Source organism: Rhinichthys klamathensis, unplaced genomic scaffold (assembly GCF_029890125.1).
Source record: "Rhinichthys klamathensis goyatoka isolate OS25496 unplaced genomic scaffold, OSU_Roscu_1.1 h1tg000076l_1, whole genome shotgun sequence".
NCBI lineage: Eukaryota > Metazoa > Chordata > Actinopteri > Cypriniformes > Leuciscidae > Rhinichthys > Rhinichthys klamathensis.
This window is the reverse complement of record NW_026606618.1, coordinates 3,064,144-3,080,298: the sequence shown is the minus strand read 5'-3', so window position 1 is coordinate 3,080,298 and position 16,155 is coordinate 3,064,144. Positions and strand designations below refer to the sequence as shown.

At 37.6% G+C, this 16,155-nt stretch overlaps 3 protein-coding genes across 3 annotated transcripts in view; 1 reads left to right on the top strand and 2 right to left on the bottom strand.

Annotated features, from left to right (window-relative positions):
• si:ch211-266k8.4 (TBC1 domain family member 10B) overlaps positions 1-1,149 on the top strand; it is a 41,283-nt gene extending 40,134 nt beyond the window's left edge. The window contains exon 15 of the mRNA XM_056250975.1: positions 767-1,149. Within this exon, the coding sequence (XP_056106950.1) occupies positions 767-860 (94 nt within the window). The 3' untranslated portion in view covers positions 861-1,149. The remainder of the gene's footprint in view (positions 1-766) is intronic.
• atp6v1e1a (ATPase H+ transporting V1 subunit E1a) overlaps positions 1-16,155 on the bottom strand; it is a 154,225-nt gene that overhangs the window by 72,671 nt on the left and 65,399 nt on the right. The gene's annotated exons all lie outside the window — the stretch shown is intronic.
• Positions 14,016-15,821, bottom strand: rassf10a (Ras association domain family member 10a). Its single transcript, XM_056250982.1, has one exon. The coding sequence runs from the start codon at positions 15,718-15,720 to the stop codon at positions 14,392-14,394; it is 1,329 nt and encodes a 442-aa protein (XP_056106957.1). The 5' UTR covers positions 15,721-15,821; the 3' UTR covers positions 14,016-14,391.

Sequence of the window (16,155 nt, the reverse complement as noted above, 5' to 3'; positions counted from 1 at the left end):
ATTATATTATATTATATTATATTACATTATATTGGTAATACTTTCTACCAAAGTCTTCATCAGATGACCATATGCTGTGCACAGTCAAATATGCTGTGGTCATGCATATTCATTTTCTGAATATGCACATCTTGTAGATATAACTGAATGAATTTCAGTTCATACAAGACTAGAACAAACCCATTTGAATTTTTGATTCCATTCGATTTTAATTGTCATTGAAAAGGTTTCATTTAATGGGAATATTTTATTATTATTTTTTGAGTGATTTTAAGTGCAAGATACTGTTCAGTGAACGGCACAGCAGGGCAAAGTGATATTTTGAGCAGTCCTGAGAGACTAGAGCGAGACAATAAAGGACGAGAGTGCTCTTGTTGCCTGAGGTGGCTTTAGCTAAGAACAGCTCATGCTTTTAGCACTCAGTTTTGTAGAGCACAAGCTGCAGGGCCTATAAGAACAGTTGTTACAACGGGCTGTTTTTGTAGCTACATACACATGAGATGTGCTTCATTTCCCTTGTAGTTTTAAATCTATACTGGATCTAATTTTAGTTATGCAATTTATTGAGGCATGTGATTTTTTTTATCTTATTCTATTTTTTCTACTATAAAATAATCTTATTTTATAGTCTAACAGGTTGCAGATTCAAATTCGTAAGTGAACCATGAGCTGGGCAAGGACAGACACTGTGATCATGCTATTATTGTTCTGAAAGTCATTTTGACCCACACCTTAACTAACTACTACTTTGTGTTTGTAAACAAAGGAATGCATCTACACGGCGTCCGTTGCTGAACGAGAGAAACTTCATCACGTGCCCAATGACAGCAAGTCAAGTGCGAGAATCGCAGCTAATTTGAGACCACGTGGGACTCGATATGGAACAAGGTGTGCTCACTTCATAACTGCTCAATGAAACACTGCCATTTGACAGTTAAATCAGGCCTTGTCGGACTCCTTAGGTAATGTCTCTGAAGATGCTGCTAATGTGCACTACGAACTTTAAATCAGTGAATGTTAATGTATGAATTTAGCATTCTCACTACCCTGTTTTTTTTTTTTTCTGGACTATTCCATCAATAAATGTGTGATGTCCAAATTTTAATGTAGCTTTTATAGCCATTTAATAAAAGATTAATTCATAATAAACTTTTTGGCTCGTCTTCTTGGCTCAGAGTTCCTGTCCTAACTGGACGTCTTAAATAGCATCTGTACTGGATCATTGCTGTTGTGCAGTATATTTTCATGCCCAATTGCCCATCCAGCCATCCGTAATAAGTTTGTCTCTAATGACGTAATTATCCAGAAGATGACATCATTTCCAGTGGGAAAACAACTGCACAAAAATCTGTACAAATAAATGAATATATTCAATCGTATCCTGTTACATAAAATTACTAAAATTGCATATCAACATTTCAAAAGAAAGATCAATTTTAAGTTGACACCCTAATTTAAAGAACTGAGCAATGGAAAAGTTGCTAGTGCTTTATTTCCATCCTGTTAGGAATCGTTTTAATTTTCTTGCCATTATTTAAAAAAAATCCATATGCTTAATCAGTTTAAGTTGTGTATGAGCTTAACCACGGTACATTTTTGAAAGTGTGTCCATTTAAAGAAATTCTTCAAATTATCACACAAGAATTATCTTTATTACAAGAGTTCAAAAGGTACTGCGTAACAGCAATGATCCTACTTCAGAGCCTCTAAGATGTTTGTTTTCCGAGTCTGTGAGATAGTATTCCAGTCTAATCAAGGTAGCGGATTTAATATTGTGTGTCAATAAAATTAAAAGCCGTGCTTGTTAGAGACTAAGGGCCAGATTTACAAAACAGGGCAAATTAGCCTGAGAACGCAATTCCAAAAAAGCACCGATGGGAGTGGAAAGTTCTGCGCGTGATCGACTGAAGCCGCGCAAATGAAAGAACAGACACAGCCGGGCCAGTTCCATAATGACCAACACAATCTACTAAGAGCAGCGCAAATTAGCGTCTGGTTTAAGACGTCTGTTTCTGGTTCATCCTTTATTGTAAATAATGGTGCAAATACCAGTAAATTGTCTAGCGCAAACCTTAGTAAATTGAAATTCTCTCCTCCCATAAACTTTGCGTGTGAAAGGGAAACTCCAACAAATGCACATGCAGATCAGCCGCAAAAATAACCATGTTCACGCTAATTTTTCACTGCGTGTCTTTAGTGAATCCTGACAGTAGTTTATTAACGCCAAAAGAGGGTTTGCGCTGAATGCCCTAATCTGGCCCTAAATGAACAGTGTGTATCTATTGGATCCCACAGGGCTCTCTACTGTAGGTTCACAGCCTTCTCTGGTAAGAGGTTGGTACTTGCTAGTTGGAGTACAGTGACAAGATACAAAAACATAGACAAGTTTTTTTAAGAGTGTGAGAGCATGTGTGCTTTTGCGTGGGTGTGTCATAAAGTGTCTGAGCGTCACGGCCCTGTAATTATCTGAGGTGTAGGTTTCAAATTAACACCGCCACACGCGAACGAGACCTGCACTGATGTCATGTAACAGTGGAGGAGCCGGTTTCTGTTTTTCTCTGAAATGTTGTTTTATCTCCTCCTCTGTTTGTCCCGCTTCATACCCCTCGAAGGCCTTTTTCTGTTTGCAAGTGAGCATATAGATTCAGTCCTGAAACGCTCCACATTCACACACGTTTTGACATCAATGGCAAGGTAAATCTGCAGTTGTGTGCCTGTTAAGTCAACATAAAGAGTAACGTGGGAAGGGCTTTATTCACACACTGAAAAGCTGATTGATTATCCTGAGATAGTCTTATCATTAGTCTTGTTAGATTTTTGTCACACAGACCTCGCACTTTCACCGGCTGACTTCACCTCAAATGAAGTTGGAGGCTTGGAGAACAGCCAGTATTTCAGTTCTTTTTACCCATTCAAAGCGTCTTTAATGGCCTAAATTAACTTTAAACTGAGTATTAGTCACTGACCACTATTGAAAAGTTTTTTTTGGTGCCGTTTACTACAACATACACAAATTAAAACTAAAACACGAAGGAGCAGACCAGAATGTTTTTGGTGCTTTTCATGTAAAGCTCATAATTGGGGTGTTGTGGGTGGTTGACAGGGGGTTTTCAGTGTTGTTAGTGTATTGTTATGCGGTTAACCTTGTTCTGGATGGTTTCTAGGTTGTTTTAAGTGGCTACTTGGTGGTTGCTACAGTGTTTTGGGTGGTTACTAGGTTGTTGCTAGGGTATTCTGGGTGGATGGATGCTATGGTGTTTTAAGTGGCTGCTAGGTGGTTTCATATGTTTCCCATTCATTTTCCTCATACGGATTTAAGCAAATTTGTCAGTAAAGACTTTAAGCTTTTAACTTGTTCAACCAGCTCTGAGATGAGTCACAACATTGATTTGAAACGATCAAACAAAAAATCTCAAAGTTCACTTGGGAATTAACTATAATTCCATGAAGCATTGCGAATAGTATTTACCGTACTAAAAAAATGATGGTACTATAAAACTTGATATATTGTCATTGGTCATAATAAGAATAAAATGTATCCATTTTATATTTATTCAAAAATATTAATATGAACATGCACTGCCGTTCAAAAGTTTAGGGTCAGTAGGTTTTGATGTGTGGTAACCAAGTGAAATAGTTGCACTTTTCGGTTGCACTGTAAAAAAAAAAAAATCTTCTTTTAAGATTGTCGAATGCATTTACTACTACGAGAAGTTCTTCTATTGTACATTGCATGGGCCTTTTGCTTTCTGTGCTCTGAGTGTGTCACAACCCCTGCGAGACGCTGCATACCTGTGTCAACCCACTCCCACCCATCTCCACATAATCTATTAGCGTAGTGACCTATTAAGTCGAGGAATGCTTTGAATGAACCTTCATGACCTTGTAATGGCCGAAAGCCGCTAGTTCAGGATCAAAGCCGGCAGGTTTTTGCTCCTCTGAAACCCGAATGCACACAGAGGTCAGCTTTGTTTGTATTTCAGAAACATCCCTGTCCGTTTGAACTTCCTCCTCTCTCTAATGCGCTTGTTAATCTGATGCACCATTTATATTTCATCACCAATAACCCATTAAAGATATTGTTTGTGATGACAGAGCGTGGGAAGACGAAAGTCCGCTTTGATCCCAGGACGTATCTTGCATATTGCAGTCACCTTGTTTTGTTTAAATGAAAGCCACCAAGAAAAGAGTCAAACATTTACAATGAATTTAACTCTGACTGATTCCAATATGATCCAGTTTCCCGAGGTTTCCAGATCGTTTGGCTTTTTGTCAATGTTTTGCCTGAAGGCTGTACTGAAGTGAATATATCAGCCTGTTTAAAGCTGATACCTTTAGGCCAACATGCTGCTATGTTGTGTTTGTTGTGGCTTTTATTCGGTGGAAGGTCAGTTTTCATGTAGCTGTTCGGGTCGGGACAGATGAGAGGTGGTCTGCCCTAAAGGGATGTCTTGGTCCGGGGGCTTCATTCGGGATGTTATTTGTCTCCTTGCTGTTCTCGGAAGTGGCTCTGACAGCATATGTTAGAAACACGTTCACATCTGCCCAGACTGTGTTTAAAAGCTAAGAGGGTTTAATTATTGATCGCTTCCGTCCCTGAAGAAAAGGGTCCATGGTGTCTCTATGAAGGCTTTGACAGTTGTGTTTCAACCACAGTGTCATTTCCAGCACATCTCGAATGGTGTATAATGTTTAATACCATTCTGTGATGGAAATGATTAATCTATTTATGATGTTTAATTATATTTTAAGATTGATAGCATTCTCTGATGGAAAGGATGATTTTGGAAATGACTTTTTAAACATTTTTGGAACAAAATAGCCGACTACTTTGTCTTGCTAAGGCCTAGTTTCACAACTGGCGTTTTATGTATCCTGAAAACACACAATTAAATAATATTTTTGCTAAATTTAAGCTTAATTGGAAATGACACACATTTATATAAGTCAAATATTTAATTTATAAAAAATATAATGAATTATTTTCACAATATTATAAATAAATATATTTTTTTACATTTTACTGAAATTATATATTTCACTGTTTATATGATCACAGTTTTACATGAAGTAATTCATGTATTTATGATGCTTAATCATATTTTACAATTTAACACCATTCAGTGATGGAAATTATGATTTTGGAAATGACATTTTGACATTTTTTTTAAATAAAATAGCGATTCCTTTGTCTTGCTGAGGCTAATTTCACAGCTAGCATTTTATGTATCCTGAATACACGTGAATAAATTTTTTATTTTTGCAGAATTTTGGCAAAATTGATTGGAAATGACACAAGTAGGCTACTTTGTTTACAAGTGATATTTAACTTTGGGTTTCTTTTTCTTCTCAAGCATTTAAATGACAAAAATTCCACCACATAAAAAAAACAACTTTTATTAGTGGTAAAATTGTTGTGGCATAGTTGTCATTTTTTAATAATTTAAATGTATATTTATATATTTTAAAATTATAATTTATATTTATTTATTCAAATTATTATTTGTTTCCCTTAATGATTAATTATTTGTTTATTAAATTAATTATTTGTTGATCAACAATCAACAATATTATATTATTAAATGTAATAAATCATGTATTTATGATGGATAATCATATTTTAGTGGGTTTGGGACAAAAGTAAAAGAATCTAATCTACATAAAAGGCATCTGAAAAGTCCTGGCATGGTAACATTATAATAATTTCAATTTATTTATTTTTTTAATCTCTTGACAGTTTACCCTCTGTAAATAACCTCATGAGTATGCAGGTTCTTTGGAAAGAAAGCAGGCAATAACCAGGTGTAACAAGAGACTGAAAGAGAAATTCTGGTTTTCTTTTTCAAAATAACCTGCACACACACTCACACTTTGTTTCTCTTCCTCTCATTTCGTCAGTGCATTTGGGAAACATTTTGCAGGAAAGGGCGAAAAGCCATCTGCTTCCTGAGATTCATATTATGGGATGCATGAGCATTAAAATTAGAATCCGGCACATTTGAACATATTGACTCATTTTTGCAAAGCGCATCTTCAGTCTGAGAAAAAGATCGGTTTTGTCACCAGACTGGATTTATCATCCAAATCTGGTAAATATATTTTTTATTTCCATAGCTATATCCAAATTCTTTGTTCATGTGAACCCCAATTAGATGTAATGCAGGTGATTACTTGAATGCAGTAAACACATCATCTGTCAGCATGTACTTATTTGCTTCTCCTCAGGGTCAGATGAAGGATGTCCCGCCTAATGCACAAGCAATTAGCTAATCCTTCAAACCAGTTATCCACACTTGGGATGAAATATACAAAAGCATGTCGTTTTTGACCTGACTTTTTGATGCATGTTGTGTGAATTTTTTGATACAATACTATTAAGCATGCTTGCCACCAAGTTGTATACAGGGTAACATTAGCCTATCTGATATGAGATTACAATCGTTGACGGGTAAAGTGGAAGCAAATTTGTTTTCTTTCTTCCAGAGCAGGTGTCCCAACTTGTTCTGCTGAAAACCTGTTAAATGCCCCTTGAGTTTTCCTCCACCCTATGTGTTTTCAATTTGAGACACCGGTGCTCTGGGAAAACAGGAAGTGTGCAGGACTTGTGGTAATATCAGGTGTGCTGATATACTGTCGATTGGTCCTCTTGAAATTTCGAGAAACGTCAAAGACGTCCATTTAATAATGCATGTTTACATACTTGCGTCTCACATTTTTGCATTCCACTTCTCTGCTTGTCTGCTGTTTTCTATGTGAACATGGGCGTATTTAACCGTTGCGCTCAAGTTTTTTGTCTTTTGAGGCATCTTTCAAAATTATTTTTTTAATTCCGCTGCCTCGTGTCTTATTTTTGCATTCCACTGCACTGCTTTTCCATTGTTTTTCTTTGTAAACATGCGCTAGACAGACGTGTTTGTGTTTGCATCTTTTGCAGCATCTAAAAATGCCACTCAAGTCAATAGATCAACTATTAAAAAACACATCTCTAGACCTTGTGTTTTAATCATTTCACTTCCCTGCATCTCACATTTTTAAATGCAAAAACTCATTCTATATGAATGGCCCTTAAACTGAAAAGTTTGCCATTTCGATGCGCTGCGACAGAATGTGAGATTAACAATTAACAACGATATTATCGATTAATATTGTTGATTTAATATGGCTATGATTCAAAACGTGCTTTTTTTATTTTATTTGAACCTATCATTTGATAGGCATCTTTGAAGTTGCCCGAGGCAAAGTCTCGAGACTCATATTTGCTGAACTGTCAAAGATATTGTCTAATAACGCATGTTTACATTACAAGAATGATTAAAATGCAGAGCAGTTGAACTCAAAAACAGGTTCTGGCTGAGACGCAATTTTCCACAGAACATGTTTCCTCATCCACTGGGTTTGTCTTTGGCTGTCACTGGGGTCAAGGAAATGGGCCCGATGTGTTTACCTTTTGTAAATGAGTAATCCTTATTACAAACTCACATTCCTTTACTGTAAATCACTGCAGAGAAATTCACACACTATTTTGGACGCCCTCTTGATTCCACAAATCCCTCCCCCAGCATTTCATCCCAGCTTCAAAATACAGTTAAAACATTGTTTGCTTTTAATTGAAATGTTTATGCATTCGGACTCATGTGATTCCAATCAACTCATCCCTTATTTGTTTCTCTTGTATTTATGTCTCTTACATCTGTATTATATATATATGTAACAGCATAATTTGAGTGAAAATACTGATACAACGTAAAGTGATGCTAAAAAGCCCATGCCACATGGCAGAAGGGTGGAAATGAACTAATCTCTGTGAGTGACAGATTCTCTGGCAGCTTTAATATTTTCACCATTATGTCTGTGTGCACTGCGTTTGGAATTTAACTAAACTTCGCTATTGGCCGATCTTAATCTTCTCTTAAGGCATTGCCCTAGGAAACTATTATTTATAATCTTCTTGTGCAAGTCACATGAGATCACATCATGTCTCAGAGAGATTTCACCGCTCAATCTGTCAGTCCATGTGTGCATGTGTGTCATGGCAAGCACAGAGCTGTTCGGTCCGTGTATTTCAAAACATCCAAGTGTTCATTCCAACTAAGAAACATCCATCTTTCTTTTTTAATAATATATTTGGTCGGCTTGAGTGCCCATCTTATCGTCAGATGTTATATAACTTTCCCAATAAATGAGCTTCTCGGTTCATTTCCCTAACATGCACTGTCATGTTATGTCACTATCATTCCTATTCCATATAAACAGGTTTGTAAATTTGTCCCGAGCAGGTGTGTGTGTGTGTGTGTCTGTGCACCTGCGTGCGGAAATATGCTCTGCGACTTCTTATTTAGCAGTGCTTTATTCTCAGCTGCTGAATATACAAGTTCATCAGCTGACATTATTACTGAACCTGTTAGTGCTGCCTCACTACAGATTGAATATAACAGAAAAGCAGGAATTCACCTTAGCAGGTGCAGGACGGGGCTGGAAAGCACCTTCAGCGTTTAATCGTTTTGCAGAGTGACTCACATTCTGCTCACGGAGTTTAGTTGATATATACACTAATGAGCCAAAACATTATGACCAGTCACAGGTCTGGGTAGATTAGATGGGAAGCAAAGATCAGCAGTTGTCCGAGAAGGGACAAACCACAAACCGGCCACAGGGTGTCCAGGGCTCATTGATGCACGAGGGCACCGAAGGCTATCCCGTCTGGTCCGAGCCAACAGAAGGTCTACTGTTGCACAAGTCACACAAAATTTGAGTGATGGTTATGGGAGGAATGTGTCTCAGTGCATCTCCCTCTGCTGCGTATGGGGCTGTGTAGTCGCAGACCAATCAGAGTGCCTGATAACCCCTGAAAACTGTCGAAAGTGTGGGGTACAACAGGGCTAAAGGCGCACCAGGGTAAAAAGTGCCTTTGATTTGATTTTCCTCTAAACGGCGCAAAAACTTGACGCAGCACTTTCCAAAACATCTGCTTTTCAAGATGCGCGTGGAAATTTGTCTGATTCTTGATGCGATATTGCGCTGAATTTGATCTAATATTTGATGTTTGTAGATTTAACTAGCAAATGAGAATCGCTAAAATTATTGAATATATTTTGAGACAAATGTCGTCTTCATTTTTAGGTTTGAAAAATCCATCATATTTAAATATATATATTATATGCAGGGTTCCCGCGGATCCTTAAAAAGTCTTAAATTAGATTTTTTAAAATTTAAGACCATAAAAAGTCTTATAAAGTCTTATTTTTACTTATGAAAGGTCTTAAATTTTAGATGACACTTTGACTTAGACATATCTAAAAGCTTTCCAAATTAAAACTATCTAATTAGCGTACGTTTTTTTTATTTTTTTTTATTCTATCTTTGTGGATTTGCTAGTTCACGTGACATTTCGCGTCACTCGCGAGTCGCGGCAGCATAACTGTCTCCTGCACGCAAGAGGAGAGAAAGAGAAGAAAGGTCATAAATGTCAGTTCAGTTATAAGTTCATTCTTTATGTGCGTATGGTGTGCGATCATGTGTATTGTCTATTATGATATTGTATTCATTGTTTTAACAATGTACGAGGCACTGCCAGCTGACATCGCATTTGTCTCGTGCTTTCACTGCGTGATGTGTGCAGTGTAACTGTTATGTCCCCAAATTAATTTTTGTCTTATATTTATATCATATTATGTTCTTATATTAGAATATCACATCAGAAAGAGTGCCGTTTTCCCGTGCACGATTCCAAGTGTGATATTTATGTTATACAACTGTTAAATTAACAATAAGTTAACATTGAAACTACTTTTTAGACACAATATTGTTAATATTGTTTGTTTTCCCTTTATTTCGCCGACTATAATTTCAAAATGAAACCGTAGCAGAGTCTCAATGCAACCGACAGCGATGATTTCTTGACTGAAATCCGCGTTTTGAACGAATCACTTGCTTCTTTCCCGAATGAATCAGCCGTTTGAACGAATCGGTTGAATGAATGACTCCCTCAACTCACTTATTAAGACAGTGATTTGCCGCTGCGGTTTCATATTTAAAGTACCCTTTAAATAAAATGTTAAAATTAGAAATCATTTCATATTTAAATATTGAATATTGATTTAAAAATATAGATCTCATAGCTTTATTTATGCAGTTGTAAATGGAGTGTAAATAAATTAATTCCACTTCTGATGCCGCTTCTGTCACCTCTGCACTGCAAAGATGGATTTTGATTGAATGATTTAATTTGACTGGTAACAGTGGTACTGTATGATTATTATATAATTAAGTATTATTGTATAATTACTGTATAATTTAATTTGAATGATAGTATTTGACATTAAAGGTGATGCATAACTCTAAATAAGTTTAGAAAAAATGTCCATATATAGGTGAAAATGCCCCTGAAAAAATCAATTTAAGGTGGCAAATATTGCCCCTTAATCAAAATTTTTATTTGTCACTGCTGTGAACCGACCACTGCATAGAATATGAAAAATATGAATATCTTCGTGAGTCAGCAAGGCACCAGCACAAAAACACAATCAGTAAAATATCATCTAATTATTATCAACAAAACGTTGAAAATATCAAGATATATTTGTCAATACTGCACAGCCCTAATGTACGGTATTAATTTGGATTTCTTAAGGTCTTAAAAAGGTCTTAAAAAGCCTTAAATTTGACTTTCAAAAGTGTGCAGGAACCCTGTATATGATATTAATCATCCTATAATAAAATATCATTTATTGTTACTACTGTAAATCTTTATTAAATTATTATGGGATCTCCTTCAATTCTCCTCCCTTTCAGAATCTTTACTTTTTTAAATAATTTGGTTTCTGTATTTAAAAAATATATATTTTTATACTAACATTTTAATGACAGTATTGAACAAAAATAAAAATAAACTGAGAATATTACAAACTTTGCTAAAGGGATCGTTTTGAACAAGTATTAACCTAGACATTATTAAAAACATTATTTGAACTAAAGTATTTGTATAAATCTGCACCTTTTGCCTCATGCTGGTGAGCCTTTTACTCCGTTACCCACATTTTAAACTAAACAAACCACTTTTATGATTTATTTTCACACAAAATCTGTTGCTCCATCAATTAAACATCAAACATATATTGTGTTTTTTTTAAGGTGTGCCTTTAGCCCCGTTGTACCCTATAGTTTTTGCTGCAGAGATGGGTGTCTAAAAGAAATGTAAAGAAAAATAAAGTGGTGTTTTGTTGATGTTGTTTTTAGTGGTTGCTTTGGTAACCTACAGTGTCTTAACAAGAAACATGTATTATCATTCCTAGAGATAAAAGCTGCATAGCCTGTTTTCTTTATGCTAAATGTTACATGCTTCTAACAATGGCTGGTTAATCTAGCCTAAGCGGTTAAAATTTGTCCGTTCCACAGTTGTAATCTAAGCTTAATCTAAGACAACAATTGCAGCTCATTCCATGCATTAACGTTGATGCCAAGTACAAAACTGACGCACTTTTTTGCCTTTGAGGTATTTTTTTCATGTGTCAATCATTTACGCATCACTCTCTGTAATGAATGACAGCGGTTATTGAATGCGCCCTTGCAAAATCAACTTTCTTGTATTACGATCTCATTGTAAGACGTAATTTAAAGTGCTTAACAGACTTATTGAATGATAATGCCTTTGATCCTGCCAAAACGGTACTGGTGATCTCAATTATGTGTGTGTAATGAGCCTGTGTCGGCTCAGAACCCATAAACACACTGGTTTATCGTCACAAAACCCCTGCTTTTATTTCAGATGGATAAAGAGGACAATAAATAATAGCAAACATTAGATCTACGTTTTTACAATACAGCAGTTCTTGGATCTCATGGATAATCCTAAAGGTTTTGTTGAATGTCATTTTCGCCCTCTCGGCATGCCTCCTGATTCAACACGGCATGTTTGTCCCACATTGGTACGCTGTCGCTGTGCATCTCTGCTCGTCCAGCTGTTCTTGAATCTTTTCCAAACCCGTCAGAGCTCTTGTTTATTCAAAATGGTTCAATCCAATCCAGATTAATGGCGCTTTATCATCTGTCCCCTCCTCCTCCTCCTCTTCGACTTTAATCACAGGACAACGTTGCCAGCAGGAAACCAGGCCCAGAATTTCCCCCTTTTTTAAAAGACTTCCGATGGATTTGCTTCATTTTGATGGGAAATGAAATGCCTCATTATTAATTGACAAAATTATGGCTCTTTTTTTTTTTAGAGCCTAAATCTAGTTGTGTACTAAGTATAAGTATACTACTGTAAGTAGAAGCATTTCAGTTCTCTTTGGCCCGGTTTCACAGGCGGGGCTTAGATCTTAGTTCAGTTAGGACATTAAAATAGCTTTTAGAAATTTGCCTTAGAAACAAAACATTACTGGTGTGTATCTTGAGACAAAACGCATATCAGTGCAAGTTGCTTTCAGCTCAAACATGCGTTTTAGTCTGGGACAAGGCTTAAGCCTTCTGTGAACCCGGGGGTTTAACTTTAATTTGATGTTGTTTATATGATAACTTGAAGAGATGGAACATAAAAACACTGTTTTATCTGCAAATTTGGAGAGTGCTGACCTAGGGCTTTTCCAAATACCATAATTCATCCGTTTCAAAACTACGTAATTGAGAATGAAGTGGGAGGGCGGCTCTATCCCTTTTCTTCCTCTGTTTTTAAACATCACATTTAAGGCTTAACTCTTAAATCCTTTTCATACACCACCGAATCCTTGAACTCGGTGACATTTCTGCATTGAGGGTTGGTTGGATGGATGCCCTGCCCAACCTTAAGAAACTTTGTGTTGGTTACACTGTGCTGAGGTCATGCCGGAGCCGAATGTATGTTTTTAGTGTATATATGACTTTATGCTTCATAATGCATTTGTACTATACAGCAGCAAGAAAGTTTTGAGTTTGATTTTGCCATTAATTCTAATTCAGATGTGGATATCATTCATAAATGACTTTGTAAGCATCCACATATTGAGATGAAATGCTGCAACAGCATTCATAAAACATATTTGCGCATTCCACTTGATCATTTTTCTATTAGTTGCAATGGAGAAATCAAATGCATTGCGTGAAATTAGTCAACCACAAAATGCATTTGATGCTGAAAGGTCCCTTGTGACAAGAAAATGAATGGGTGTAAAGAAAAAGATTAAGCAGAAATGACTTTACTGACATCACATTTAGTTGAATTAAAACAGTCTCGTTTTGAAATTGCTTCAGTCTATCTCTTCACTGTAAGCAAACAGGGATTCACGCATCAGCTCCTCACAAGTGAATAAACAGCAGTGCTTCACACGCAACTTTTGATTCCCACAACTTTAGTTCCCACAGCTCTGAATGTTTTCTGGTTATGCAAATTGATTCCTTGTGTAAAAGCTCTAAGTGAATCATTCGAATTAGTCACCTGGTGAGGATGGAGGTGGTTAGCACTATTTTATCTGCCTAAATGTACAATAAATAATTCTAGACATTTAAAAACCCCGTTAAATAAAAAATTAGAGTTTTGTGCTTTTTAGTCGATGTGCGTTAACTTTGAGAAGTTGTATATGCTAAACGTTGACAAAATTCACTATAAACATTCATATTTGCAATGTTACTCTTCTAGTAAAAATGACCAAAACAAATTGATGACTCATCCTGCACTGCACTTATTTTTGTCCAATCAGATGCTCTCTAAAAGGAGAATGCCCCGCCCCCTAACACCACCTGCAATCTGACTAGCAAATCGTGGTCATGGGTTTGACGTACCTACAGCTGCGCTGGTCAGATTTCTTTCCTGTGTTAACATTTCCCTTTGAAACAGGAAGTGTAGGTGGGTCATATCAAAAGACTCATCCCTTTTATTTTTAAATAGCCAGCAGATTTCAGTTACATCCCAGCAAAAAAAAAAAAAAAAAACTATGATGTTCTATTTGCTAGTCATTTGCTAGTCAATCTCATTATAAAGAGCATTTGATTGGGCAAAAATCCATCATTCCATCAGAGTCATCAATATTTTCTCAGAAAGAAAACACTAAATTTTATATTTATATTTAGGAAGAGCGAAGCTACTGCACTAAACCACAAAACTCTAATTCCAACGTTTAAACATAAGGCTACATAACACAAATACATAGTGTTGGTATTATAACATTAGTCAGCACACAGTGGACATCTCTCAGTCTATGCATCGGTTAATTAGTTTTAATTTGATAAGCTGCACCTTATAAGCGATTCTCCATTTGTACAAGTGAGGCAATTAGAGAGTGAGGCGATCGTAACACTACACTGGTATAATTTACATGCATTCCTCTCTTATAAAGAGAGAATATTACTGAAATCTAGAGAGGCGAAATATTCCCTGAGTTCGCGTCGTATTGAATGATTCTGGGCCCATTATGATTTCAACAGTCACACAAGTGACTCGCAAACAGGTGCGTTATCCGAGTCTTGGCTGTGCATTGAACTCAGTCCGGTGTCCGAATCATCATCATTGGCGCATGTTTTTGACAGTCCCCTCGCCTGCTCTACCCATACATTGTCTTTGTCTACGGAAGGCAGTTGTTCAGTTTTCCCCTCATCTTTGCTGTCATCAGCCTGTTTCCCTTCCAGCTCGTCTAATCTGTGAACCTTTTCAAGTAATTCCCTCAACTCCTGTTCCTTCGCGCCCAAAAGCTCCTCACTCATATCCAAGTCGCTCTTCACCGTCTCCAGATCAGTGTTCAAGCGCAACCCGATGTATAAACTCGTATCCAGCTGTGTTTTGATCCTCTCCTCCTCTAATTGGAGTTCATTGTCTGTTAGGAGGTCCGGAGCAACTAAGACCGGTTCCTCGGGGACAGAAGTCACCCTGAGAGCCGTTTCTTCTCCAGCGCTGTCCGCGTCTTTGTTGGAGAGCTCCTCCTGCCGCCGTCTCATCCACCTTTGGTTGAGTTCTTCTTGTATTTCACCTGTAAGTATCTCCATCAGAGCCTCCCTCTCGGTTAGTTCCTCCTGAAGTTGAATGACTTGGTCGCAGCGTGACGCGTATTCCTCAAACTGCGCAAAGGAGGACGCGTCCGGATGCGCGCTGGAATCCCTATCCAAGCCCTGGTCGAGCAAATACGTGTCTTGCACATAGTTTACGCCGTGTATTTTCATTCTGTCAGAGTGAACTTTTGATTCATACCTCTCGATTTCACTGTCCAGCTCTTTTATTCGCTCTACCTGCTGTCGAATTGTATGATCCTGCGAGATGATAAGATGAACGAGCGTTTCCATTTTCTCCGCAGATTTGTCTTTGGAAACCTCCTCCTTCTTTTTGTTAATTTTATCCAACTTTCTAAAAGCCTTTCGCACAATCCTCCGCTGTTTTTCCTGTGAAAATGGCGTGGTGGTTTTCGCAGTGCAGGGACTGTCTTTGCTGAGCACGACCCGAGCCTCGGCGCTCCTCGGTCCGCTGTTGGGCAGCGACGCATCGCTTCTGACCAGGACGAAGCGCACGTTTTCCTGCTCGTCTCCCCAAGCGCCCCACAGCCGAAGGATTTTCGTTTTATTCGGCAGAATCCGCTCAAAACCCCTCCATTTCTCCACGATGCAGTAAGACTGTGGAGTACCGCTGAGCATCGCGCCTTGCTGTAAGGTCTGGTCCTCCAGCAACACTTTTACCACGTCCGCGCAGGTGGTGCGTCTGGACAGTCCGGACACCAGCTTCTCCTCCCGGCATACCCACACCGAGATTTTGCTCTCCTCTTGTTCCATGATGATTCACATCGAGGCACTTTCACATTCATATAATGTTAGAAGGGGTGAAAACTTGATCAACTGGAGAGATGACTCGTCACTGTGCGTTCGCCACTGTGAACTGAGAGTTGTGTTTGTCCCTGAACTACAGCAGCGTGTTTCTGAGGGCTCAGGCACCTCCCAACATCACATGACTTTATACTCCAACTTCACTCATTGTTGATAATAATGCACTGACTGAGGTGATCATAAACACATACTGAGAATATCGGTGCTACTTGTCACATATTTAGTCCATTTACGCCACTGAATATTTCTCAGGATATGGCTATTTTTATTTTTATGTACAAAATGGATTTTAACATTTCAATCAGAATTGCGCATAAACGTTGACCAATAGCGGGGCTTGATGTCACAATGGAAGCTTCCATTAAACAAACTGTAAAAAAAAAA

Excerpts from the sequence above, each read along its gene's own strand:
- rassf10a (XM_056250982.1), bottom strand. The coding sequence starts at position 15,720 with ATGGAACAAGAGGAGAGCAAAATCTCGGTGTGGGTATGCCGGGAGGAG.